The sequence below is a fragment of the Phascolarctos cinereus genome, unplaced genomic scaffold, assembly GCF_003287225.1.
Source record: "Phascolarctos cinereus isolate Bilbo 61053 unplaced genomic scaffold, phaCin_HiC Scaffold_2;HRSCAF=192, whole genome shotgun sequence".
NCBI lineage: Eukaryota > Metazoa > Chordata > Mammalia > Diprotodontia > Phascolarctidae > Phascolarctos > Phascolarctos cinereus.
In genome coordinates, this window is record NW_027555625.1 from 21,662,639 (window position 1) to 21,688,542 (window position 25,904).

General features: G+C 49.1%; 1 protein-coding gene across 1 annotated transcript in view; it reads left to right on the forward strand.

Moving 5' to 3' along the window:
* Positions 1-25,904, forward strand: part of FBXO41 (F-box protein 41) — a 43,057-nt gene that overhangs the window by 2,503 nt on the left and 14,650 nt on the right. Inside the window, 10 exon segments of the mRNA XM_021001198.2 lie at positions 10,851-11,893; positions 13,539-13,749; positions 15,855-15,928; positions 16,221-16,395; positions 16,397-16,577; positions 17,371-17,612; positions 22,024-22,139; positions 22,986-23,138; positions 23,877-23,972; positions 25,770-25,888. Of these exon segments, the coding sequence (XP_020856857.1) occupies positions 11,010-11,893; positions 13,539-13,749; positions 15,855-15,928; positions 16,221-16,395; positions 16,397-16,577; positions 17,371-17,612; positions 22,024-22,139; positions 22,986-23,138; positions 23,877-23,972; positions 25,770-25,888 (2,251 nt within the window). The 5' untranslated portion in view covers positions 10,851-11,009.

Below are 25,904 nucleotides of genomic sequence, written 5' to 3' on the forward strand. Positions count from 1 at the left end.
GATGTTATAAAGGTAGAAATGACAAGACAGCAACAGGTTGGATATATGGGGTGAGTGCCAATGAGGAATCGAGAATGATACCAAAATTTTGACCCTTGGTACCTAGAAAGATGGTGGTGCCTTCAATAAATAAGGGGAAGAGGGGAGGGTATGAATGGAAAGGTGAGTTCTATTTTGGATATGTTGGGTTTCAGATGCCCATAGGATGATTTGAGATCAAAAGCCAGCTGGTGCTATGGGACTGGAACTCAGAAAAGGGATTGGGTCTGAATATATAGATCTGGGAATTATCCACATAGACAGATAATTGAAGCTATTGGCGCTAATGAGATCACAGAGTGAGAGAGTATACAGAGAAAAGGTCACCCAGGACAGAACCTTGGGGGATACCCATGGTTAGTGGGCATGACCTAGATGAAAATCTAGCAAAGGAGACTGAGAAGGAGCCATTAGAGAGGTAGGTAGGAGGGAAACCAGGAGAGAAAACCTAGACAGGACAGAGTATCCAGGCGGAGATGGTGATAGACAGTGTCAGATGTTGCCAAGAGGTCAAGAAGAATGAGGATTGAGAAGAGGCCATTAGATTTGGCAATAACAAAGTCATTGGGAGTTTTGGAGACAGCTGTCCCAGGTGAATGATGAGATCAGTGGGAAGGCAGGTTGCAGAGGGAGAAAATGGACATACGTTGTTTGGGCCTGATGGGTTTGGGCTAAAATGTACTGACAGTTCATGCTGTCTTCCCCCTTCCAATTATGTTGTATTTGTTTGCTTGCCTGTGCAATGGGATTGGCTCAGGTTTTTTTTTGTCCATGTCCAAAGTGCTTAGCACCAAGCCCAACATGAAGTATTCATTAAATGTGGAATCGAATTTGTATCAGAAATTAGTAGGACCTAACCAGGGTTGATTTTAGGGGTAGCACCACACCTCAGAGGACCTTTGCCCCCAAATCTCCCACCTTCCATTCAGTTTCACATTTATTAAGCACCTACTGTGTGGGAGGTCCTACACCAGTTAGGTCAATAGAGAGATGGAAAGGACAACCCTTTGCCTTCATGGCATTACAATCTAGTAAGAGGAGTTAGACACAAGCATGACTAATTATCATGTGAAGGAAGTCTAAGTGCTTGAAAGCAGGGCTTTCTGAGGGTCAGAAGAAGGTAAGGAAAGGAATCACAAAGGGAGCCAGGGAAGCAGGAGCTAGGGAGGGAGGCATCATGCCCAAGGCTTGGGCAGCTGGCTGCAAAGAATGGTTTCCTTGGAGTCAGGAAGACCTGAGCTTGAACCCTGCCTCAAACACTTACCAGTTGCCTGACCCTGGCCAAGTCACATATCTCTCAGCCTCAGTTTCCTTTTCTATAAAATAGGGAAATAGTATCACCTACCTCTCAGGGTAGTTACAAGGACCGAATAATATAGATAACATGTAAATTAGAGTTTGTAAACCTTCACTAACAATAGATAGCATTTATATAGTGTCTTAAGGTTTGCAAAGCTCTAATTTACATGTTTTCTCATTTGGTCCTTACAACAGCCTAGAAAGGCAGGTACTACTGTGATACCTTAAAGAGCCATATACATGTTGGCTGTCGAGAGAATGAAGAAGAATTAAAAATGTTGTCATTAATGAGCCAATGTCAACTTGGGTTGAAGTGGATAGACAGTTTGCTCCATTGATATCTTCATGATATCTAGAGAAATCAAGGAAGGCCACCAGCATCTTGGGTGGACCACTTGTGTTGAACTTCTGGGAGGAGGTGGAGGAGAGGTGCCCAGGATGGACAGGTATGGATGGGATGGGATGGGCATGCCTGGAGAGAATACCTGAATCTCACAGGACTGCAGATCCATTGGAGTCAGCTTGGAGAGAGGTCCCTAGTGGAGTACCCAAGGAATCTGACATGGCCTTATGTTTTTTTCATTTCATTTTTTATCAAAAACTTAAATAAAGACATAGAGGTTATGCTTATCAAAGTTTCAGGTGACTCAAGAGTGAAGGGATAGATAACATTCTGGGAAACTGTCAGGCTCTAAAGAAATCTCATCTGTCCTGTCATTCAGGCTAGAGCACAAGACAGGTGTAGTAAGATTCACTTGAATAAAGCTCAATGTAAAGTTCTACACTGGGTTCAAGAAATCACTTTCACAAAAATCAAGTTTCGTAGGATCCCAGGTTTACAACTGGCTTGGGGGAGGAGGGACACAAAGATCTTCTGATCTCATCTTATTGTACAGATGAGGAACGTAAGATTAAGAGAATCTAAGGGACCCAGATCTCTTAAGTTCCATAAACCCACCAATCATACAAGTAATGAAAGAGCAGAGATTTGAACTCAGGTTCACTGAGTACATAGTTAGGACTTTTTCTGAACACCAAGCTACCACCCAAATAGGAGAAGTCTGGCAGCCAAAAGAGCTAATGGCCTCTTCAGTCGAGTTCACAGATGCCTGCTGAGGTGGTGCAGTGGATAGAGCCCTGGGCCTGGAGTCAGGAAGACTCATCTTCCTGAGTTCAAAGCCAGCCTCAAATATTTACTAGCTGTGTGACCCTGGGCAAGTCACTAAACCCTGTTTGCCTTAGTTTTCCCATCTGAAAAATGAGCTGGAGAAGGAAAAGGCAAACCACTCCAGTATCTTTGCCAAGAAAACCTCAGATGGAGTCATGAAGAGTCAGACATGATACATAAATGACAAGTATTATCAGAAAAGAAAATATTTATACAGCACTTAGCACAGTGCTTTGCACATAGGAGATGCTTGACAAATGCTTGTTGCCTTCTTTACCCCCTCTAATAGCATCCAGAATTAGGGAGGGGAAAGTCCCTACTCTGCCCTGGTCAGACACGTCTGGAAGATTCTTGGTGCCACATTTTAGGAAGGCTATTGACAAGCCTAAGTAAGGCATCCAGGAAGGTGAAGGGCTTTGAGCTAATCTAATATGGTGGTATCCAGTCCTCTTCTCATCCCGGAACCCATGTCCCTATTGAGATCTCCATTGGGAAGTTCCATCACCAACTCCAATGCAACATATCCCAGACAATTCATTATTTTTCTCCTGCAAAACTCCCTATTTCCATGGAGGACACCACCACCCAGTCACCCAGGCTTGCAACCTCAAAATGGAACTTAGCTCTTCCCCCTCCCTCACTCCCCATAGCCAGCCAGAACTGCTTATCACTTGCATACTAGGAGATAGTGGGCTCTCTCTCCCTTAAGGTCTTCAGGCATAGGTTGGAAAAACCCTTCGTTTGATAGCTCATAGAAGGAATTCTTTTTCCAGCTTAGGTTGGCCACTGAGATCTCCTTCAGCTCTGACATTCGGGGCTTCTGCTTCTAATGAAAATGTAATACAGACACACTCACACCCAAACCAGTTGAGACCAGTCCCACAAATATGTTCTTCACTTTTATTTGGAGGAAGGGAGAGAAGGTGAAGATACTGGACATCTTAGGGAAAAGAATAAAAGGAACAGGAGGCTGGAGGCAATGGAGAATTGTAATTTCACCGTTTTTGCCAAAGGCTAGCTTTATTTTGAACCTACTAAGAGGAGAGAGAGGCATGATATATATATATACACATAACATTTTAAGGTTTGCAAAATCTTTTACAGATGTTATCTTATTTGATGTTAATAACTTCCCTCTGAGAAAGATACTCTTATTTTTTGGAGGGGAGTAGTCTGCCAGCCCACAGTCAACAAGCATTTATCATTTCCTACACAATACCATGGGCAGCTAGGTGTCACAATGGATAGAGCACTGGCCTGGAGTCAGGAAGACCTGAGTTCAAATCCAGCCTCAGTCATTTACTATCTGTGTGACCCTGGGCAAGTCACTTCACCCTGTTTGCCTCAGTTTCCTCATCTGTAAAATGAGCTGGAGAAGGAAATGGCAGACCACCTCAGTATCTTTACCAAGAAAACCCCAGATCCGGTCATGAAGAGTTGGATATGACTGAAAGGACTGAACTACAGAAACAACCAAAACGCATAATAACAATATAATATATAGTGATAATAATGAGATGGAGAAAGAGAAGACAACTCAGTGGCAGAATGAGTAGAGCACCAGGGCCTGGAGACAAGAAGTTGTTGTTGTCGTTTAGCTGTGTCTGACTTTCCATGACTCCATTTGGGGTTTTCTTGGCAAAGATACTGGAATGGTTCACCACTTCCTTCTCTGGCTCATTTTACAGATGAGGAAACCGAGACAAATTTATCCACTGGGCCACCTAACTGCCCCTTCAGAGTCAGGAAGACCTAAGCTCAAATTTGGCCTCAGACAGTTACTAATATATAACACTGGGCAAGTCGCTTAACTTCTATTTGCCTCAGTTTCCCCATATGTAAAATGGGGATAACAATAGCACCTCCCAATGTTGTTGTGAGGATAAGATGAGATGGTCTTTGAATATATTTGTATGTCTCTTAGCAGAGTGCCTGGCACATAGTAGATGCTTGATAAATGCTTATTTGCCTCCTTCTTTTCTTCGTACTATGTGCCAGGCACTGTGTTTATCACTGTGGATACAAAGAAAGGCAAAGATAGTTCCTCCCCCCAAGGAATTCGCATTCTAATTGTGGAGACATACAAATGAATATATACAAAAACAGCTACATACAAGATAAATGAGCAATAATGAAAAGAGAGAAGGTGCTGGAATTGAGAGGGGTTGGGGAAGGCGGCTACCACTCTATCCACTAGACTTGCTGCCTACAACTGTGCCCCCCCCCAAAAAAAACCCTATTTCTCAAAAGCTCCCGTTCATGTGTTGAACTGGGAGGGGGAGGGGAAGGTGAGCTTGGGAGTTTAAATAGGTTGAGTTGATGTGCATGGCATAATAAAAGTTGGAAGAGGTGGAGAATTTGAAGGCTAAGTGCTACTGGATGACAGGACCAAAGAACTGGGAAGGGCTCTATGTCAGTTGCTAAGGTAATGTTGCAAAATGTAGCCCTTTCACAATAAAGACCAACTTGGGCAATCAGAGGAAGCACCCAATGAGAAAGTATTGATTGATTGATTGATTTTTGTGGAGTAGAACCAACTGTTACCCTAGACCATGGAAGTATCTTTGTTTGCCTCATTAATTAAGGACAGTGTGATGTAGTGAAAAGTAGTTTGGCTTTGAGGTGAGAGGACCTGGATTCAAATCCAAGCTGTGACACTGCCTGAGTGACCTTGGGCAAGCTGGCTCACTTCCTGGGCCTCAGTTTCCTCATCTCTATAATGGGGGAGTGGACTTCTCGGGAGATGGTTTCTGAGGTGCCTTCTAGGCCCAGCTCTGTGACGTTCATCTCCTTCAAGGGTCCTCTGTGTTTTTTTGGTTCCGGTCCCTTCTTGTCCCTATTTATAGCCCTCTCTGCCTCTGCCCTAGCCACTCTGTGCCCCCTCCATGTATCTGCCTCTATAGGTCTCTGACAGTGTGCCCCTGTGTGCCTCAGTCTCTCTTGGTTCCGTGTTCCTGCCAGCTCAGGACATCTGCCTCTCCATTCCTTCCCTTCTCTTCTCTGTCTCAGCTGATCTCAGACAGCTGTGCCTCCTGGGGAGATGTGTAAAATCCTGACTAAAATATCCTGAAGGATGAGTCACAGTCATTCACCACCCATCCATCCATCCATCCTTCCGCAAAGGGGAGGGCAGGTTCAAACTTGTTCTGCATGGTCTCAGAGGCCAGAACCAGAAGCAATGGGTGGAAGGCGCCAATTTGGGCTCCCTGCAAAGAAAAGCTTCCAAATAATTGGCGCTGACATAGAGGCAGGGCAGCTCTGAGAGGTCGTGGGCTTCTCCACCATGGAGGTCTTTAAGCAGAGGCTGGTTGGGTAGAATGGGGATGCCTTTGCTGTGTAGATTGGACAAGATAGCCACTGAGGTCCTGGCTGACTCACGTTCTGCGATTCTGGATGAGCTGAGGTCCTAGGAACTCACTCTCCGGACTCATCCTTCTGCTTGCCTGCTGCTTGCCCTGCCATGGGTACCTTCTCTCCCGTCCCTTCCCTCCAGTTCCCCTTTGTGTTTCTTTTTCAACCGCTAGAATGGAAGCCACTTAAGGACAAGGACCGACTTGCTTTCATACATTTGCATCCCTGGTGTTTAGCACGGTGCCTAATGCAGAATAAGTACTTAATAAATCCAGGAACCTCTTAGAGCAGGAAGGAAACTTAGAGGTCAATGAGAAGAACCTACTCATTTTATAGATAGGGAAACTGAGACCCCAGAAAGTAAGATGACTTGCCCAAGGCACCAAGAGCAGAAGCGGGATTCAGAAGGCTCCAAATCTAGTCTTCTTTCCTTTAACCTCATCATCCCATCATCAGCAAACATTAATTAAGCACCTACTGTGTGCACCGTGGTAGGCAAGATGATTGTCGTTGAATCATATCAGACGTGTCCAACTCTTCCTGACCCCATTTCAGGTTTTCTTGGCAAAGATACTGGAGCAGGTTGCCATTTCCTTCTCCAATTCCCTTTACAGGTGAGGAAACTGAGGCAAACAGGGTTAGGTGACTTGTCCAGGGTCACATAGCTAGTAAGTGTCTGCAGCCGGATTTGAACTCATGAAAATGAGTCTTCTCTGTCTGTGTCTACTTCACTACCTAGCTGCCAGCTAGGCAAGATCATTCCTTCAAATGTCTGAGCACTTTCATAATGGCAGGACCTAAGTCCAGGCAGAGGAGGACATCCTTGGCATCACCTGGGAGCCAGACCACAACAAATGTGTTTCAGGGTCTGGGGGTTCCCTGTCTTCCCTAACAAGTTCCAATTTCAGCAGGGGCTTCATGGGGCAAATGAGATCGCAGTGAGAATAAGCTCTGTCTAAGAAACCAGATAACCTAAGGAGAAGACTCAGGTGTGCATGTATACGTGCCCCGCCACCCACACACACACCCCTCACTAGCCATGTTTCCAAACAGTTTCATATAAACTAAATATTTATCCTTTGAATCCTGGCTGTTAGGGAGTGCCCTATGTGGTCATTCAGTCATCAACCAATAAGCATTTATTAACACCTTGCAGGCACCGGGCTGAGGTCTAAGAATACAAAATCACAAACAGTCACTTTATTAATTGCTTGCTGGGAATGGAGCAAAGTTTAAATGGGATGTGGCTTTGCCTCTTTAGTGGTTGGTCTAATAGGGAGCTTAGACCCAAACTATAATATGTGACGTGATGTGCTAAGCATGTCAGAGGCATACAAAAGAGACTGCTCTGTAAGGTTTTGGTGTAGGCCCTTCTTACCAACAGGGGAAAATCAGGGAAAACTGCCTGGAGGAGGTAGCATCTGAGGTAGACTTTAAAGAATGGGTGTTTCAAGGGGAAGGAGAAGGGAAGAAGCTTGTATTAAGCACCTACTGTGTGCCAGGCATTTGCTAAGCCCTTTACATCTATTATCTCATTTGATTTAGCAAGTGAAAAGAGGGAGGAAAGCAGTCCCCACTTAAGGAGCTGTATGAGTAAAGAAATGGGACATCAAAGATGAAAGTTCCTGGGGCAAGGGGCCCAAGGCATCTGGACTTCACTCCCTAGATGACAGATGTCTCCAAAGTCTGTTGACCAGGAGAGCAATGTGACCAGATCTCATAGCCTCATTGGTTCAGATTTGGAAGTGACCTTCTAGGTCAGGTGTTCTTCAGCTGGAATAGGTGAATTCGTGGGATTTTTAAAATACATTAATATTTTTTAATACCAATATAATTGGTTACCTTTGTAATCCTATACATTTTTTTTAAATGCATTTACAAACATTATTCTGAGAAAGGTCCATGGGCTCCACCAGACAACCAAAAGGCTAAGAATTCCCTGGCCCAGATCATCTAGGGGGAGTTAGGTGGCACCATAGTGTATAGATAGCATGCTGGGCCTAGAGTCAGGAAGACTCCTCTATAAAATGAGTTGGAGAAGGAAATAGCAAACTACTCCAGTGTCTTTGCCGAGAAAACCCCAAAATGGTCTCCTGAAGAGCTAGTTCTGACTGAACAAAAGGTGATCTGTTCTACTCCCTTTGTTTTACAAATGAGGAAGATGAGGCCCAGTGTAATAAAACAAAAGTGGGATTTGAACTCAGCCCCTTTGACTCCAAATCCATCCAGTTTTCTACTGAAATATGAGTCTGGGCAGAGCAAGGTGAAGGATGGAGTGGAGGGGGGACAGAGGGTGATGTCAGGGAGACCTGGAAGGAGACCCTTGTTAGAGTCCGGGCAGATCTGTTCTCTGTGGCCCCATAGGGCAGGATTAGAGCAGTGGGTAGGAGTCGCCGGAAGCTGGATGTGAACTCCTTGGAAGAAAAGAGCTTTCTCACCATTTCCTGCTGTCCAGCAATAGAACTGGCAGAGTTACTGAGTCCTCCCTCCCTGAAGGTGTTGATTCTGTGGAGGATGTTGTCCCCGCTGTCCCCAGTGCCTAGAATGCATTCCCACATCACAGCCATTCAAGGAAACCCGAGGCCATCCCTTCAGGGCTCAGTTCAGCTGCCAGCCCCCTGGAGGGCCAGGGCCTGATTAGGCCAGTTATTTGTGCCCCTCCCCGCCCCAGCCCCCACCCCCATCACTGTGTATTTTTGAAATCTGTATCCTGCGTTGACTCTGCCGGGAATATCTCCCCTCCCAGAGGAGCTCGTGTTTTTGCGTTTGTGTCCCCACCACCTGGTGCACATTAAGCATAGAACACTCACCTGCTTCTCAAATCCGCCTCACCCTTTTGTCTTATATTTTATTTATTTGTTTAGCTGGTTGTTTATTTGTGTAGGAAGTCAGCAAGAGGGATTTGTTTGGGAAGGGGAGAGACCTTCAGAAAACCCAACTTTTATTGTTCAGAGGAACCTCAGCTGTCATTTTAATTCAGACTCTCCATTGTGTCAAGGGGGAAACTGAGGCCCAGACAGGTCGATACACTTCCCAAGGTTACGCAGCCTCACAGTAAAGGAAGTGTGGCCTAGAACTGAGGTCTTTGACTCCTGGTCAGCACTGTTTCCACCTTGACTCAGTACTACTCCCTGAGGAAGAGTTTGGTTTTAGATATTTCTGGGGGGCATTTTCAATCTGGGGCATAAAATATTCAGGAATGTGGGCCTAGAGATGAGGGAGATGGGAGTCATCTGTATGGAGGCTGGAACTTTAAGAGAGGAGATGTTAACAATAATGACTGATCCTTACACAACAGTTAAATGTTTGTACTACCATGTCTCTATAGTATATAATACATAATTAGATAATATTACATGTAATTATACATAATATAATGCATACATATGTATGTACATATACAGGGTATATGTGGGTGTGGGTGTGGGTGTGTGTGTGGCACATGTTGCATTTCCATCTTGGCACAGCATCCTAACACTGAAGAAGGGAAAGGACCTTAGAGATCATCCCTCCGAAGAAACCTCAGTAATTCCATATGGATAGGGGATGAGAGAGAGAGGAGCTGATGAAGGAGGCAGAGAAGGCTTAGTCAGAGAGCTCGGAGAAGAACCAGGACATTGTAGCCAGAGGAGGAGAGAATGTCAGTAAGGAGGCGCTGGTTGGCAGCCACAGCAGACCGATGCCACAGAGGGGCAGGTGATGAAGACTGAGAAAGGGCCCTTGGATAAGGAGATGGTTGGTGAATGACCTTGGAAAGAGCGGGCTGAGGAAGCCAGACTGCAGGGTAGGGAGTAGCGCAGAGAGGAAGCTATTCTCGACCACAGTGGTGCAGAGACTTCCCCCTGTATGGGCAAGGAGGCAGGAGGGCAGAGGAAGGACAGAGGTAGGAGAGGATGGGGAGGATGCTGAGGGTGGAAGCGGGTGCTTTGAGGGTTTGGGGCAGGGGAGGTACAGCCCCGTATGCTAGAGGCTGAGGGGAGAGGGGGATCTTGGCATGTTCCCTTCAGGAGCCCAGGGAGGACATCCTGGGCTCCCATGCTTAGGCTGTGACTCCCCTGGGGGGTGGGGGAAGAGAAGCCCTTAGTGGGAAGAAAAGGGTTTCCATAAACTTCAAGGTGGAACAGTGGGATGCAGATGTGGAAGGAGACCTAGATTTGGAGTTAGAGGGCTGAGGTTCCAGTCCTGGTTCTGCCCTTTACTTCATTTGTGGTCTTGGACACATCATTTTGGCTCTAACTTCTGGGCCTCAGTTTCCTCAATTGTAAAATGAGGGAGTTGATGAGGGACTCAATGACCACAAAGGTCTCCTCCATCTCTTAGGAACTCAAAATCCTTGGCATCAGCACTGAAGTACTGGTCCTGGAGGCAGGAAGAGCTGGGTTCAAAGCCCACCTCAGATACTTCCTAGCAACATGACCTCAGACAAGTCACTATCTCTCAGCCGGCTTCCTCATCTGTAAAATGGGAATAATAATGGCACCGGCCTTAACAAGGCTATTGTGAGGTACTCTGCAGAAAGTGTTTGGCAGCCTTTAAAGGCCTCTACCAATGTCAACATCTGCTGTGTGGACAGAGCGGCTGGCCAGCTAGGAGTTTATTGGGCCCTATCCGCAGGAGCCCGGGCTGTGGAGCCTCCTCCATTGTCTAGGGGCCCAGAGCGTGGCTGGTTTCTCCCCTTGGGAAGGAGCCTGCAGGGCCCAGCTCATTCCTAGGGACAGTCCCAGGGGGAATCCCCAGGTTGGATCTTCCTGGAGCAGGGGGATGGGGGAGCCCCTGATTTCCCAGAGGGGGGCACCTCGCATAGAACCCCCCTCACCCTCTGCATTTCTCTCCTTCCTTTGAAGGGAGAGTTCACTTCAGGTTGAGGTGGGCAAGAACTGCTTCACAGAGGAAGTGTCAGGCAGGAGCCTTGTGCCTCCATCAGCCCTGTTTAGAAGGGGAGGGAGAAAGGGGGAAACACGAACTCTGCTAATCCTGGTCTCCTCTCTTCCAGCATCTCCCCCCGGCTGGCCTGATGCCCTGCACCTGCCTGGCCCTTCCTGGTAGGGCTCCCCAGCAACCAGCCATGACCTTGCCCTGAGCCAGCCCCGCCCCTGGGGCTGACGGGGCGGGGCTGCTGGGCAGAGGGGCTCCCCTTGGGAGGGTCAAGGTCATGGCCTCTCTAGACCTGCCTTATCGCTGCCCCCGTTGCGGGGAGCACAAGCGTTTCCGGAGTCTGTCCTCCCTTCGAGCTCACCTGGAGTACAGTCACACCTACGAGACCCTCTACATCCTCTCTAAGACCAACAGTATCTGTGACGCAGCCGCCGCCGCCGCCGCTGCCGTCTTCCCTCTGGCACCTGACCCCACCGCCATGTTGGCTGTGCCTGGTGCCCGCCGGGATGTCTTTGAGAGCACATCCTTCCAAGGCAAAGAGCAGGGGGTGGGACCTCCGGCCCAGACTGCCCACCACCTGCACCACCACCACCACCACCCCCCTCTCGCTCGATTCCCAGGAGACCTGGTCCCTGCAGGAGTCTCCTGTGAAGACCTGGGTGAGCCTAGCCTCGTGCCCACCACAACCCGCTATGCCCTGCGGGAGATCGAGATCCCACTGGGTGAGCTGTTTGCCCGGAAATCGGTAGCCTCTTCAGCATCATCCACACCACCCCCCGGCTCTGGCCCCCCTGGCCCCAGCCAAGCCTCGGCCTCCCCAGCCTCTCCATCCCCAGCTGACATGGCCTATGAAGAAGGCCTGGCTCGGCTAAAGATCCGGGCCCTAGAGAAACTGGAAGTGGACAAGCGATTAGAACGTCTGAGTGAAGAGGTGGAGCAGAAGATCGCGGGGCAGGTGGGCCGGCTGCAGGCAGAGCTGGAGAGGAAGGCAGCGGAGCTGGAGAAGGCCAGGCAGGAGAGTGCCCGGCTTGGCCGGGAAAAGGAGGAGCTGGAAGAGCGGGCCACGGAGCTCTCCCGCCAGGTGGACGTCAGTGTGGAGCTGCTGGCCTCCCTGAAGCAGGACCTGGTGCGCAAGGAGCAGGAGCTGACCAGGAAGCAGCAGTGAGTGAGCCCTGCCTCGAGCGCTCTAGAGCGCGTGGCCGACAGCGTGCATGTGTGTGTCTGGGTGACTGCACGGGCGCCATGCCTCCTCAGAGATGTGGCGGGGCTCAGAATGGGGCTGGAGCTAATGAGACGGACGAGTCTGCCCATGGACAAGCATTCATGAGTGCCTGCTGTGTGCTGGGCACTGTGCTAAGGCTGGGGGTGCAAAGAAAGGCAAAAACAGTCCATGCCCCCGCGGACCTCCCAGTCCAGTGAGAACAGACAACGTGCCCATCTCCAGGTGCCTACAAGACATAAACGGCACAGATGGAGAAGGCGTTAAGCAGGCCTCTTACAGAGCATGGGAGTTGAGAAAGCATAGGTGATGTTCTGGAAAGAGAGCTGTGTTCAAATCCTGGCTCTGGTACATTCGGGCTGCGATGTTGAGCAAGTTCCTCGTGCTCTCGAAGTGCCAGACAGTGCCCATAAGGCCACATGTTGTCATAGAGTTTCCTTGGCAGGGAGAAATCCCTGGCCTGGACTGAATAGCAAGACTTGCCCCAGGGTTAAAGAAACTGATTTCTCAAGTGCAACATGGGGGAGAAATGGGTTACATAGGAGTTTGTCTGAAAGCCACTGGGGGATGGGGTGCTTCAATTTCAGGCTGTGTCAAGAAAAGAATGGCTTATAGGACCAAGGTGACCGATGCTCTGGTCAGAACACATCTGGAGTAGTTGGGCGCCATATTTAGAAAGGAGGTTGATAAGCTAGGGTGTCCAGAGGAGTGGAACCAAGACAGCCCATGCCCCTGAGGCCAGGAACTCACCTGAAGGCCAATGGAAGGAAAGAGGGATGTGTGGTATGGAGGGAAGACTCAGAAAGGGCAGAGGGACACACTCACTGCCTTCCCTTAGCCATCAAGCATTGAGTGAAGGGACCCCAGAGGGTGGAGCCAGGAGCAGTGTGGGGAGGAGGTGTGCTAACCTCACCTGTGACCCCCAAGGATTTCCTGAGGTCTGAGACATGCAGGGGGCTTGGGCTGGGGGGTGGGAGACCCAAGGTGAGGGTGTCCTTAGGGGTCACAGAATCTGAGGGTAGAAGTGACCTTGAGGGAATCCCCCCGCTAACACACCTGACAAGTGGTTATGCACCCTCTTCTGGAAGATCTCTAAGGAGGAGGGACCCCCTCCACTGCTAAGGCTGCCCATCCCATCTGGGAGTAGGGAAGCTTTTCCTGACATCAAGCTCAGAGAAACTGGCTTCTTTGCAGTTTCCACCCGCCGCTCCTGGCCATCCTCCTCTGGACTCTCTGTAGATTATAGACGCCTTTCCTAAGCTGTGGCACTTAGAACTGAACACAGTACTTTGCAGGGTGCTGGCCGGGGTAGCCGGTGATCTTAGGGAAAAGGACCCTCACGGGTCACGGGTAAAGAGAGTCTCAGATGACAAGGCCCATAGAGGCCATAGCTGAGGGTCCCCTCCAGGGGTGAGGAGATTACCAGGGATCACAGGTAAGGAGGATCCTTGGGAGTCTCAAGTGAGGAGATACCTGAGGTCATAGGTTACAGGGCCTCCAGGGGTCAGCAGTCAGGGGGCTTGCCTGCGTGGGTCACAGGTTCCTTAGGGGACCCAGAAGTAGCGTACCGCCTTCCTCACCCTGCAGGGAGGTGGTTCAAATCGACCAATTCCTAAAGGAGACGGCCGCCCGGGAGGCCAACGCCAAGGTGCGCCTGCAGCAGTTCATTGAGGAGCTCCTGGACCGTGCCGACCGCGCCGAGAAGCAGCTCCAGATTATCAGCAGCAGCTGTGGCACTACCCCCAGTGCTAGCCTGGGCCGGAGCAGTGTGCCTGGTACCAAGGGCACCAGCAGAATGGTGAGTGCCTGGCCAGCTCCCAGACTCCCAGGACGGGGCATGGAGAGGCTTCGGAAATATTCCGTAAATTGTCATCCGTTCCATCCTTACGAGAATGGGCACCCAGCCAGCACCCCCAAGGGTCCCCCCAGCCCCAGCCATCCAATGATGCCTGGGATTTCACCATTTAAGCTTAAATATTGGGCTAACTATTATCCTCTTGACTTCTAAAATACCAGGGTCCCCAAGGGAAGGAAGAAACAAAATATTACTAGCTAGTGTTTTTATAGTGTTTTAAGGCTTATCTCCATTTTACAACTGAGGAAACTGAGGCTAGGAGAGAGGTTAAGTGACTTGCCCAGGGTCACACAGCCAATGTGTATCACGGGCAGGTCTTGAACCCAGGTCTTCCTGGCTCTGAGGCCAGCTCCGTAGCCATCATGCACACCACCCCTCCGGCAGGTGTAGCATTTCTGCATCACTTTGTAGCTGATAACTTCTCCCACAGCCCTGATGGGAGGCTGGCATCTTCCTCCCATCACTGGCTGTCACCTCCAGTGCCTCCTTGGGTGGCGAAGGTCCTGCCAGCCTGGAAAGGCTTCAGGGCAGCCCCAGCAATGGGCCTTGGGGCTGTTCCTGAGCACAACCAAGCTGAGAGCAGAGGGGCATCCTCAGGGGGCCACAGCAACTAGCACAGAGGGCTGGGCCCACCGCCACAGATCAGCAGAGGTTCTGAAAGTATGTGTTGGGGGAGCAATGGTGCTGCTGGGCCTGGGGAGTCTGGGGGAGCTCTGGAGTCGAGTCCCAGCTGTCATCTGCAGGGACCATGAGCAGCCAGAGCTGTAAGGGACCTCACCAGTCCAGCCCCTCTTTTTACAGATGGGGAAACTGATGCCCAGGAAGTGAAGTGACTGGCCCACAGTCATACAGGTTTACACAAATGGGCCATAGCTAATTAATGTCAGAGCTAGTAAGGTTTAGAGCCAAGGCTGAATCTGAATCCACATCTGCTGACAGTCCAGGTTTCTTTCCCCCTCACTCTGCCTTCTTTCAGCAGGCAAGGGGGAGGGGCCTGCAGGCCTCCTTCTTGGACCTCCCCTTTCTTGGAGGGATTGGCCGCTGTCCCAGGGATGCATCTCCCATCAGTCTCCCTGGACCCAGTAGTGTCTCCCTGTAGTTGGAACCTCTCCCAGGATAAGTGGACCAGGCCCACGTGGGCCATGAAGGGGAAGCTGAAGGTCCTTCCGGGACCTGGCCCTGGCCCAGGCCAAGAGCTGGCACCAGAAGAATCAGTCTGGACTGGGGTCCCCATCTCTGGGGTCCTTTGTTCTTCAAGGATGAGACAGAGCAAGGCCCCCCTCAACCTTCCAGGGCTCAGGACAGTCAGGGATGACCTGGGGAAGTGGGAGGGGGAAAAAGAAGGGGAGCGTGAAGGGGTAGGGGGGAGGTGCATGGACATGGATGGGCCAATGACACGGGAGGATTTCATGGAGCTCTCTCTGGGTCTGTGTGTCTGTCTTCCTCCTCTTTCCCTCTCCCACTTTGCCCTTCTGTTCTTCTCTACCATTCCCTCCTTGTACCTTCTCAATCCTTCCCTTTCTCTTCATTCTTCTCTTATCTCTCACTCTTTCCTTCTCTATTTTTCTTCCCATTCCTGTCAATTCCCCTTTTCTCTCCTTTCTTCCTCATCTCTTTTCTCCTATTTCTTCTCTCCTTTCTTCCCTCTCTCCTCTTCTCCCTCCTCTCCTCCCTCCCCTCTCTCCCTCCTCTCCTCCCTTCCCTCTCTCCCTCCTCTCTTCCCTCCCCCTCTCCCTCTTCTCCCTCCCCTCTCTCCCCCTCTCCTCCCTCTCTCCTTTCTCCCCTTTCTTTTCTTCTCCTTTCCTCTCCCTCCTCTTCTCCCTCTTCTTCCTCTCTTCTCTCCCTCTCTCCTCCATCTCCTCTCTCTCCCCTTCTCTGTTCTCCTCCTCTATCCCTCCTCCCATTTGATCTCCCACCTCTCTTCCTTTTTCCTTGTCTTGTCTTCTCTCTTATTCTTCTCCTTCCCCTTCCCTATCATACTCCCCTCTTTTCTCCTCTATGTCTTGTCCCTGTACCTCCCAATCCTACCCTCTGCCCCCTCCCCACAGCGGGACCGGCACTCAGGTCCCATCATGCACAACACATACGCCGTGTCTAATCACCGCTCCTCCTCCAGCACAGGGTAAGCTCTTGCGATCCCAGCTCCCCACCCACCCTTGAGCACCCCTTCCCTATCCTACCCCCACACAGCTATTCCCCTGGGGAGAGCTGTTGACCCTCCACTCTCCCTTCTTCAGCCATCATGGCAGAACCTGCACTGACCTGTCTGCTCCTCTCTAATCAATCTGGGAAGGCTCCCTGGAGGAGGGGGAATTTGGGAAGGTTGTTTAAATAGTGGCTCACCCTTGACTGGGGCTTCCTGGCCCAGCCCTTCCTCACCGCCACCTCCTCTGGCCTTTCCTGCCTCCACCCAGGGCCTCCAGCCGTGCGAAGGCCGTGTCTCAGAGCTCCGGCTGCTACGACAGTGACACGGCAGACCCCTACCCCTCAGAAGAGGCAGCCATTGGGGACAGTGGGGCTGGAGGACCAGGGGCCCGGGCTGAGGGCGGAGGGGGCTTGGAGAGGCCCCAGGTGCCCCGGAGCTCAGGCCCTGAGGCGTCAGGCCATCCAGAATTGGCAGCGGAGGCCTCGCCGGCATAGCACGGAGGGCGAGGAGGGCGATGTCTCCGATGTGGGCTCCCGCACCACCGAGTCTGAGGCCGAAGGGCCCTCCGAAGCCTCGGCCTCTGGACCCACGCCACCCCGAGCCCTCAGCAGCTGCCGTCTGTCCGGTGAGTGCCCAGGCCCTTGATCGCGGTGGTTTGGGAGGGGACAGACAGGGAGTCGCCGGCCAAAGCCTTGTTTCTTTCCTTCTCCTGCCCCTCAGTGACCCTTTCACTCCCTGTAATCTAGGGCCTAGTGGAAAGAGCCCTCCCTGGCTCTCGAGTCTGAGGCCCGAGTTCATATCCCACCTCTGACACTTACTGCTTACGTGGCCATGAGCAGATCACTTCGATTGCCTGGGCCTCAGTTTCCTCATCAAGGGGGTTGCACCGGACAGCCTCTGAGGCCCTTCTAGGCCCTTCCCCACCCAGAGAGGAGGGAAAACTCACACGTCTGCATTTGTCTCAGCTCATCACGTGGGAGTGAGATGACTGTTCCCATTTTACAGAAGGGGGAAATTGAGGCCCAGAAAGGCACAGTGATTTACCCAGGCCAATGAGAAAGTCAGGAACAGAACCTATGCTTCTGCCAAAGTAATTTAAGTTCCAAAATCAGCAGGAAATGAAGAATTCAGCCCTTTGGCTGAATAGCTCTTGGCCCTTTGTGTTCCTTTCTCCCCACCCCTGCCTCTTGTTAAAGTCTATATAGAGAGCAGCATTTCCTCCCTCTACCTCCTCCCCAGCACACTAGCCATGCTCTCCAGGGGTGTCCGTGGCCCAGCCCCTTCCTCCCCCAATACCTGACATGCCCCTCCTGTTCCTGCCCAGCTCCCCACCACTCCCTCCCTTGCCTTCTCCTCCCCTACCCCATGCCTCAGTTTCCCCACCGTGCACCCCGCTGACACTGTGTTAGGTCCTCCAGCCCGCTCAGAGGGGGGCAGCGGGCGGGGCCGGCAGGCTGATGGTGGTAGCCCCTCACGCTCCAACGAAGTCATCAGCCCGGAGATTCTGAAGATGCGGGCAGCCCTCTTCTGCATCTTCACCTACCTGGACACCCGTACCCTCTTGCACGCTGCTGAGGTCTGCAAGGACTGGAGGTTCGTGGCTCGGCATCCCGCTGTCTGGACCCGCGTGCTGCTAGAGAATGCCCGCGTCTGCTCCAAGGTACCCCTCCCAGCCTCCTGCGCCCCTCCATCCCTCCACTCTCCCCTCCTTCCAACCACTCCCAGCCGGTCTCTGCCACCAGCATCCTCTCCTTCTAGTTCATGGGACACATGACCACCAGGTTAATATCCCTTTAGTCATGTAACCCCTTGTCCAGGATCCATCAGTGGTTCCTCATTGTTCAACTGTTATTAAGCACTTACTGTATACAAAACAATGCACTGGGCACTGAAGGGGTAGAGAGGGAGATAGTTGAGATTCCATTCTATTCCATTTATCAAGCACCTACTATGTGCAAGGCATTCTGCTAGGCTGTCTAGTGGTGGGACAGATAACTGCTGACACAGATAACGATAATATCCAACATTTACACAGTATTTCCAAAAAAGACAGCCAAGCAAATGCTTCTAACTTTGGACCCCCATGCCTAGTTTTCCATGTCTATAAAATTTTCGAGGATAATCTTCACATATATCAAAGGCAACCATGATGCAAGGCTTGAGAAACAGGCCAATTTTGGTGAAAAAATCCTGCAGCAGACCATATTTTTATGAAAGGCACAGAGGGTACCACATCCCACTGTGTCTCAATGCTTCTGGACTATTTTTGCAAAAGCACTTGATTCAGTAGGACAAAACATCCCCTTGAAGGTTCTCCAATAAGTTGTCTCCCATGGATATGCCAACATTATACCAGATTCCTTCAGAGATCTGACAACAGAGATAATTTGGTTTAATCCTCTGATTATCAATATCATGAGAGGCGCAGGTATGCTCACCAAAGGTACCTGCCACCATCATGGAGATTATCCAACACAGTCCCAATGGAAGAAAGATATAGATAGATAGTGAGGTCCTGTAGATGCTCCTACTTGCAGATGAAATTGTCCTAATTAAATCAATTCCAAGAACATGAGATTGAGTTTGTCTTAACTATGCACACAGGAAACACTAAGTGGATGAGGAATACCTATTGTCCATGTATATATGTCTAATGTGTATTGGGTGGACAACCCAACTGGAGCTTGACCATTAGTACATATACTTTGAATATAATGGCACAAGGACAATGAGACAGACTTAAAATTGAAAAGATGACAATGGACCCAATTGCCTTTGCCAGTTTCCAAATAATGGCTTAGCACTTTCACTGACTCTAAGTCCCTCCATAAAGTAAAGGACCATCTTTTTTAATTTCAGTATTCTTCTGATGATGGTACATGACTTTAGATGATGGGGTATCTAAGTCTCTGAAAAATTAAAGCTCCATGTATGTAAGCTTTATCAACTCTGGGGATCCTTCTCTCAGTTTCCACTGACACTAATGAGATGGGTCCCCACTCAGGGTTCTAAGGAAGCTCTTGAGAGGCAATGGGGTGGTTTTTTCATAATGGCATCAGCTCGAGCCCCGATCCTGGTGTGTTCTCTCCAATGTTAAATATCATCGATTCATGACCTAATATCATTTAACCATTTAGTAGTCCTTTGACAAAGGGATATTTTATGAGAATGTACAGGGCACTTCCCCCTAGAGCCAAGGGCATACTTTCACCTTTGCCACCTCAGTCCTTGGGAGGGGTGGGCTCTACCTAAAATAGCTGCTATGAGCATTGCCCCACCAAGTTCATTTCTGAATTTGGCATCCAAGCTGGCTTGACTCCTGCTGATGCCTCACCTGGTAACAAATTCTGTCCTACACTCCTTTCACCAGACTTGTAGGTTCACTCTTCCAGTATTTCATAGCCCATTATTTCAAATATTCTCTCACCTCAAAACAGGAGAAAGTAAACACACAGAGGCAAAAAACAGAAGCTCACGTTCATGGCCACATGTGGACCCAGGTGTGTAGATTAGGGCCTGGGGACTTAAAACACGTCTTCCCTTAATTACAGCCAGGCCTCTTTCTGGCCAAGAGGTGAGTTCCAGTTCAGCAGCTAATCAAAAGAGTGCTTTCTTCACCTTGTGGTTAGTGGCCCAGAAAGCAGGCATGATACTTAAGCCTACACCAAAGTTCACATGAAGATCACGTGAACTGCATCCTCCTTAAAGGCCAGGACTGGTGAAGCCGCTATCACACATGAAATTGAAATGTTTTTGCACAAACAAAACCAAGGCAACTAAAAAGGGAAGAAGTCAACTAGGAAAAAATGTCTGTGTTGCATATCTCTGATAACAAAGTTATACAGATAACTAACATAAATATAGTTATATAGACAACTAACATAGATACATGGTGCAGTAGATAGAGCACTAGGCTTGGAATCAGGAAGACTCAGCTTCATGAGTTCAAATCCGGCCTCAGACATTTATTAGCTGTGTGACCCTGAGCAAGTCACTTAACCCCATTTGCCTCAGTTCCCTCATCCATAAAGTGAGCTGGAGAAGGAAATGACAGGTATCCAGTATCTTTGCCAAGAACAGCCCATGAGGTTATAGAGATGAACATGAACATAAATATATAACTACAAAAGTCATTCTCCAGTAGATAAGTGGTCAAAGGATATAAACAGTTTTAAAAAGAATTGCAAACTTTAGACGACTACATGAAACAATGCTCCAAAAAAAATTTTAAATAAAAAAAGTGCTCTAAGTTACTAATAATGAAAGAAATGCACATTAAAACAATTCTGAGGTCTCATCTCACACCCAACAAATTGGTGAAGATGACAAAAGTTGGGAATTGTCATGTTGGTAAAGCAGTAAATAGATCCAGTCATTCCAGAAGGCAATCTGGAATTGCACTGAGAAAGGGACTAAAAGTTCGTCTCCCTTGACCCAGAAATTCCACTGCTAAGCATGGGCACACTCCAAGAAAGTCATTGATACAAAGAAAAGATGCACATACACCAATATATTTACAGCAACACTTTTCATGGTAGCAAAGAAGTGGAAATAAAGTAGACGCCCATCAACTAAGGAAGGGCTGAATAAGTTGTGGTCCATGAATGTAATTGAATATTACTACCCTATAAGAAATGATGACTGTGATGAAGACAGAGAAATATGGGAAGACTTTTATGAACTGATGCAGAGTAAAGGCAGCAGGACTAGGAAGGCAACACACACAATGATTTCAGTAATGTGGCTGTGGAAAGAAGAACCACATCTTTTTTCTTTTGATCTGTTTCTTCTTTCACAGCTGTGACAAATATGGAAATATGTTTTACATGATAACACATGTATAAACTATATCAAACTGTCTACCATTTTCAGATGAGGAAAGGGGAGAGAGAAAAATTTGGAACTCAAAATCTTGCAAAAATGAATGCTAAAAATTTTATGGAAATATAATTGAGGGGGGATTTTAAACTGTTTAATTTAATTTAAAGCTATTTAAAGCTGAAAAAAAAAAAGAACCACAGATCAATTGAGACTGCATGCTGTTAAATTATAATGACCACACTCTGCCCCCAAAGAAAAGAAGAAAAGTTAGCTCCCCTCACTTCTTTGCAGGTGTGGGGGCACTGTGGGTGGGGAATGCTACAGATGATGCCAGACTTTTTCAATGGATTATTAGTTTGGCTGAACAGTTTTTTTTTTTCTTTTTGAAAATTCTTTGTCATAAGAGATGGATCTCTGCAGGTAGATGGGACAGTGGACAGAGTGCTGAGCCAAGGGTCAGGAAGACCCTTACTAGCTGTGTGACTCTGGGCAAGGCACTTAATCTCTCATCTGCCTCAGTTTCTCCCTCTGTAAAATGGGGGTAATAACAGCACCTACTTCCCAGGGTTGTTGTGAGAACCAAATGAGATGATGATTGTAAAGTTCTCAGTACATAGTAGGTGATTAATAAATGCTTTTTCGGGGCAGCTAGGTGATGCAGTGGATAGAGCACTGGCCCTGGATTCAGGAGGACCTGAGTTCAAATCCAACCTCAGATATGTAACACTTACCAGCTGTGTGACCCTGGGCAAGTCACTTAATCCCATTGCCTAGCCACAAAAAAGAAAACCCAAAAAAATGTGTTTTCCATTGTTCCCTGTACAAGGGAGAAGGAAAGAGGAGACAGTGGGAAGTCTAGATACTGTAAAAACAAAAGATATCAATAAAATTGAGAAAAGAAAAACAACCCTTCTCCATGTTCTTGGAGGCCCGGCGCCTCCTCACCTGTTCCAGCCTTTCTTGTCTCTCCTTTCTCCATCCTCTCAGTCTGCATGACTGCTCTTGCACGTATACATGTGGTCTCTGTTGTTCTCCATTTCCTGGGTGAAAGGAAGGCTTCTCTCTCCAACTAGACCTCGGAGTTGAAAACTTCTTCGCAAGCCCAGGGCTGAACACACAGTAGGTGCTTACTCAGTGCTTTGGATAGATTGATTTTGCCAGCTTCCTCTGCCTTCGTTTTCAATTAGCACTGGTGGTGTCTCCAGGCGTGTGCCCTGGGACCCTCACATGTGACTCTCCTCCCCTCCCAGTTCCTGGCAATGCTGTCCCAGTGGTGCACCCAGACACATTCACTGACTCTGCAGAACCTGAAGCCCAGGCAACGGGGGAAAAAAGAGGGCAAGGAGGAATACCTAAGGAGCACAAGGTAGGTGAGCATGAGAGCTTGGGGACAGATCCAGCATTGGCCTGAGGAACGAGGCAGCTGGGAAGGGTTCTGCCCTGGGATTAGGCAAGGCCAGGGTATAGAGGCCGGCCACATGCCAGGCTAATCAAGCAATGGTGGAATTGGGGGGGGGTGCCACATCTTCAATCTCATCCAACAAAGCATTTATTAAGCACTTAACGTATGCCAGGATTATTTACTTATTTAGCATTTAGTGTATGCTAAGCATACAAAGACGAAAATGTGTCATTATTTTTCATTCTACTGGGAAGATAGAATATGGGAGTCAGGAAAACCTGAGTTCAAATCTTGCTGAATGTGCAACCCTGAACAAGTCACTTAAGTTCTCAATCTCAGTTTCTTCATCTGAAGAATGGGGATAATAATGGCCCCTACCTGACAGGCTTTTGGGGAGACCGAATGAGATAATATTTAAACCTGAGCACTACATAAATGCTAGCTGTTATTATTAGAAATGAGGAAACCGTGACCTGCCCAAGGTCACACAGGTAGTGTCTGCCAGAGAATGAATTTGAACCCAGGTCCAGAGCCAGCCTCCTTCTTGGGCCTTGGTTTGCCCATCTCCAGCAAGGAGTGCCCGGGCTAGCTAACCTCTGGGGTCCCCTTCAGCTCAAAAGCCATGAGCCTCTAATTTCCTACCAATAGAATGTAAGCTCCTTTAGGGTAGGAACTGGTTTTCTTCAGGTCCTAGCATTTCCAGTACCTGGCCCATCTCAGGGGCTTGATAAATGCTTATTGGACTAGACAGTTGAATTGGTATCAGGACGCTGCTGGGTGGCCTCCTGACCAGCTGGTCACTGTTCCCAGGGGATGCCTGGAAGCAGGGCTGGAGTCCTTACTCAAGGCTGCCGGTGGGAACCTGCTGATTCTGCGCATCTCCCACTGCCCCAATGTCCTCACGGACCGCTCCCTCTGGCTGGCCAGCTGCTACTGCCGGGCCCTGCAAGCTGTCACCTACAGGTGGGTGTGATGGGAGGAATGCAGGGAGGCAGCAATAAGTGAGATCTCATGAGGCAGAGGTGGTTACCTCACCCCTAGATCTCTCCAGTGCCATCACCAAACGTCGTTTGATTACTAAAGTTCTTCCCCTAAGAAGCATTCTCTGACCCCTGGTCCGAGATGACCACTGGTTTACTCTGCTGCCTCAGTGTTATAGTGAGAGGCAATGGGTACAGAGGCAGGAGCACTGGACACTTACCAGCTGTGTGACCCTGGGGGGGTGGCATAACCTCTCTGGGCCTCAGTTCCTGTGTCTGTGAAATGAAGATTGATGATACTTGCCCAGCTTTCTTCTTCATAGGCTTGTGATGGGGAAAGCCTTTGAAAATTTTAACGCACACACCCCTTACCTCCCTCCCTCCCTTCTTGGCAGAGGTGGGGGACTGTGGATGTGGCTCGTTGCATTTATACTGTCAGACTCAGTGGCTGTTTGATTGTTTTGCTGAATTACTTTTAAAATTTTTTCTATTCTGTTTTACAAGGGCATGACTCACTGGGAGGGGAAGGGATATATTTTGGAAATGAAGGTGATACAAAAACAAAAGATAGAGTGACATTTTTAAAAGAGAAAACCTCCACGCCCTGTGCAGCTTCCAAGGAGGAGGAGGGTAGAAGGGTGGGGTGAAGGCAGCCTGGAGCTCCCAGGAGCACCTGGGAGTGGTCACAAGTGGGCCCTCACTCTATTTCTCTTCCCAACAGGAGTGCAACAGATCCTGTAGGCCATGAAGTCATTTGGGCCCTGGGGGCTGGCTGTAGGGAGATCATCTCTCTCCAGGTGGCCCCTCTTCACCCCTGGTGAGTGGGTCCAGGGGCTACTGGAGGGTTGGGCACCTGATCCAGAAACCCCCAAGGCAAGGTCCTCAGAAACGGGAGAAAGCAGGAAGCTTTGGCACAGAACATTAACACCCGAATCTTGGCTCTGCACATTGGAGCATCCATGCTTGGACTACACAAGAGTCTCCTCTCTGGGCCTCAGTTTCCTCATCTATGAAAGGAGAGATTTGGACTCAGTGATCCCTAAGACCCCTCCCAGCTCTCAGTCCTGTCATCTCATAAGCCATATCACATCTCTGAGCCTTAGTTTCATTATCTATAAAATGGGCACAGTATCATTCAACACTACCACCTTGACAGGTTAGCTGTGAGGACTAAAAAATCATGTAGGTAAAATGCTTTATAAACCACAAAGCATTACTCCCTCCCCTCAGCTGAAAAATAAAGTTAATGATGGAAAGAACAACCACAAAAAATTGAAACAATACAGCGTGATTTAACATAGTAGATGGCATTTAGTATGGAGTATATAAAAATATAGTGGCCAAGCTTGGACCCAAAGAAGAGATATGAGGAGGCACCTCTTTTGGCTTCTCTGCATAGGTGGGGGACTGCGGATGTGGAATGCTACATGCATCAATCTTTTTTGATGCATTGGTTGGTTTTGCCAACTGTTTCCCTCCCCCCCCTTTTATTCCAATCAATCAATCAATCAACATTTATTAAGCCCCTATGTGTGCCAGGCACTGTGCTAAAGTGAGAGGGTGAAGGGCTACACTGGGAAATGTAGGTGATAGAAAAGCAAAGATACCAATAAATGTCATTGACACTTTTTTCATATAACTCTTTAGTGGAGTAGACACATCCTAATGGGGGAGACAACATCAATAGGGGGGTGGTGATCAGGGAGGGATACTTTGGTTTGGGGCGTTTGAGGGATGGTGAGTAGAACCATAGAGAATGGATTGATTTACCCTTTCTGGCAGTGGTCGTGATTAGATTATGATTTCAGAAATAGAAAGTGGCGGGAGAAGGGGTGGTACAGACAGGGAGCAAAGTCCCCTAGGTGAGAAGATGTCCAGGGAGTAAAGTGAAGCGTGGTTGGAGCCTGCCTGGATGTCGGAGGTGACTGAGACCCTCACCAGTCAGGATGGCAGGGCACTGGGCAAGGGCAGGGCAGCCAAAGAGGAAGGGGAGAAAGTCCTGCCTTCATGGTACCCACAATCTAGAAGAGGAGAAAGTGGGGCAAGGTGAGGTTGTATGCAGGAGTGAAGAAAGGCTTTCACCGTCCTGGTCGTCCTCCCCAAGGAGGACACCCTAGCCTATCAGTGTCAGCCTCAGCCTGGTCGCTGCTCCAGATGAGGTCTGCCCAGGCAGAGCTCAGTGGGAGCATCGCCTCCCGATCTGTGGAAGCTCTGCTCCTTCTCTGTGCAGTCCATAGTTCTGTTAGGTTTTCTGGCCCCCACATCCCACAGCTGACAGGTGCTATTAAGGTTCCAGGCCTCCAAATCCCTTAAATCTGTGGAGTACTAAGGAGTTAATAGAGACAAAGACAAGTGGATTCAGGGTTGTATTGTGCAGGATGGGTGATGCATTTTGGGACAGAGATTGAAGGAGAAGCAGCCATTACAGCCTCATGGGGAGACACAGTGGGACAGATAGATCTAGGAAGCCTTCCTGGAAGAGGAGGCATAGGAGAAGCTGCCAGATGCAGACAGACAGTTTAGGGGGTTGGACTGAGAACACTGGGTACTTCCAGTAGCCCCTCTGACCTCTCTTCTCACTCCCCATTTTTGCTCCCCTCACCCTATCTTCTAGCCAGCAGCCCACACGCTTCAGTAACCGGTGCCTGCAGATGATAGGGCGATGCTGGCCCCACCTGAGGGCCCTAGGTGTAGGAGGTGCAGGCTGTGGCGTGCAGGGCCTGGCATCACTTGGTAAGTCCCCGCCAAA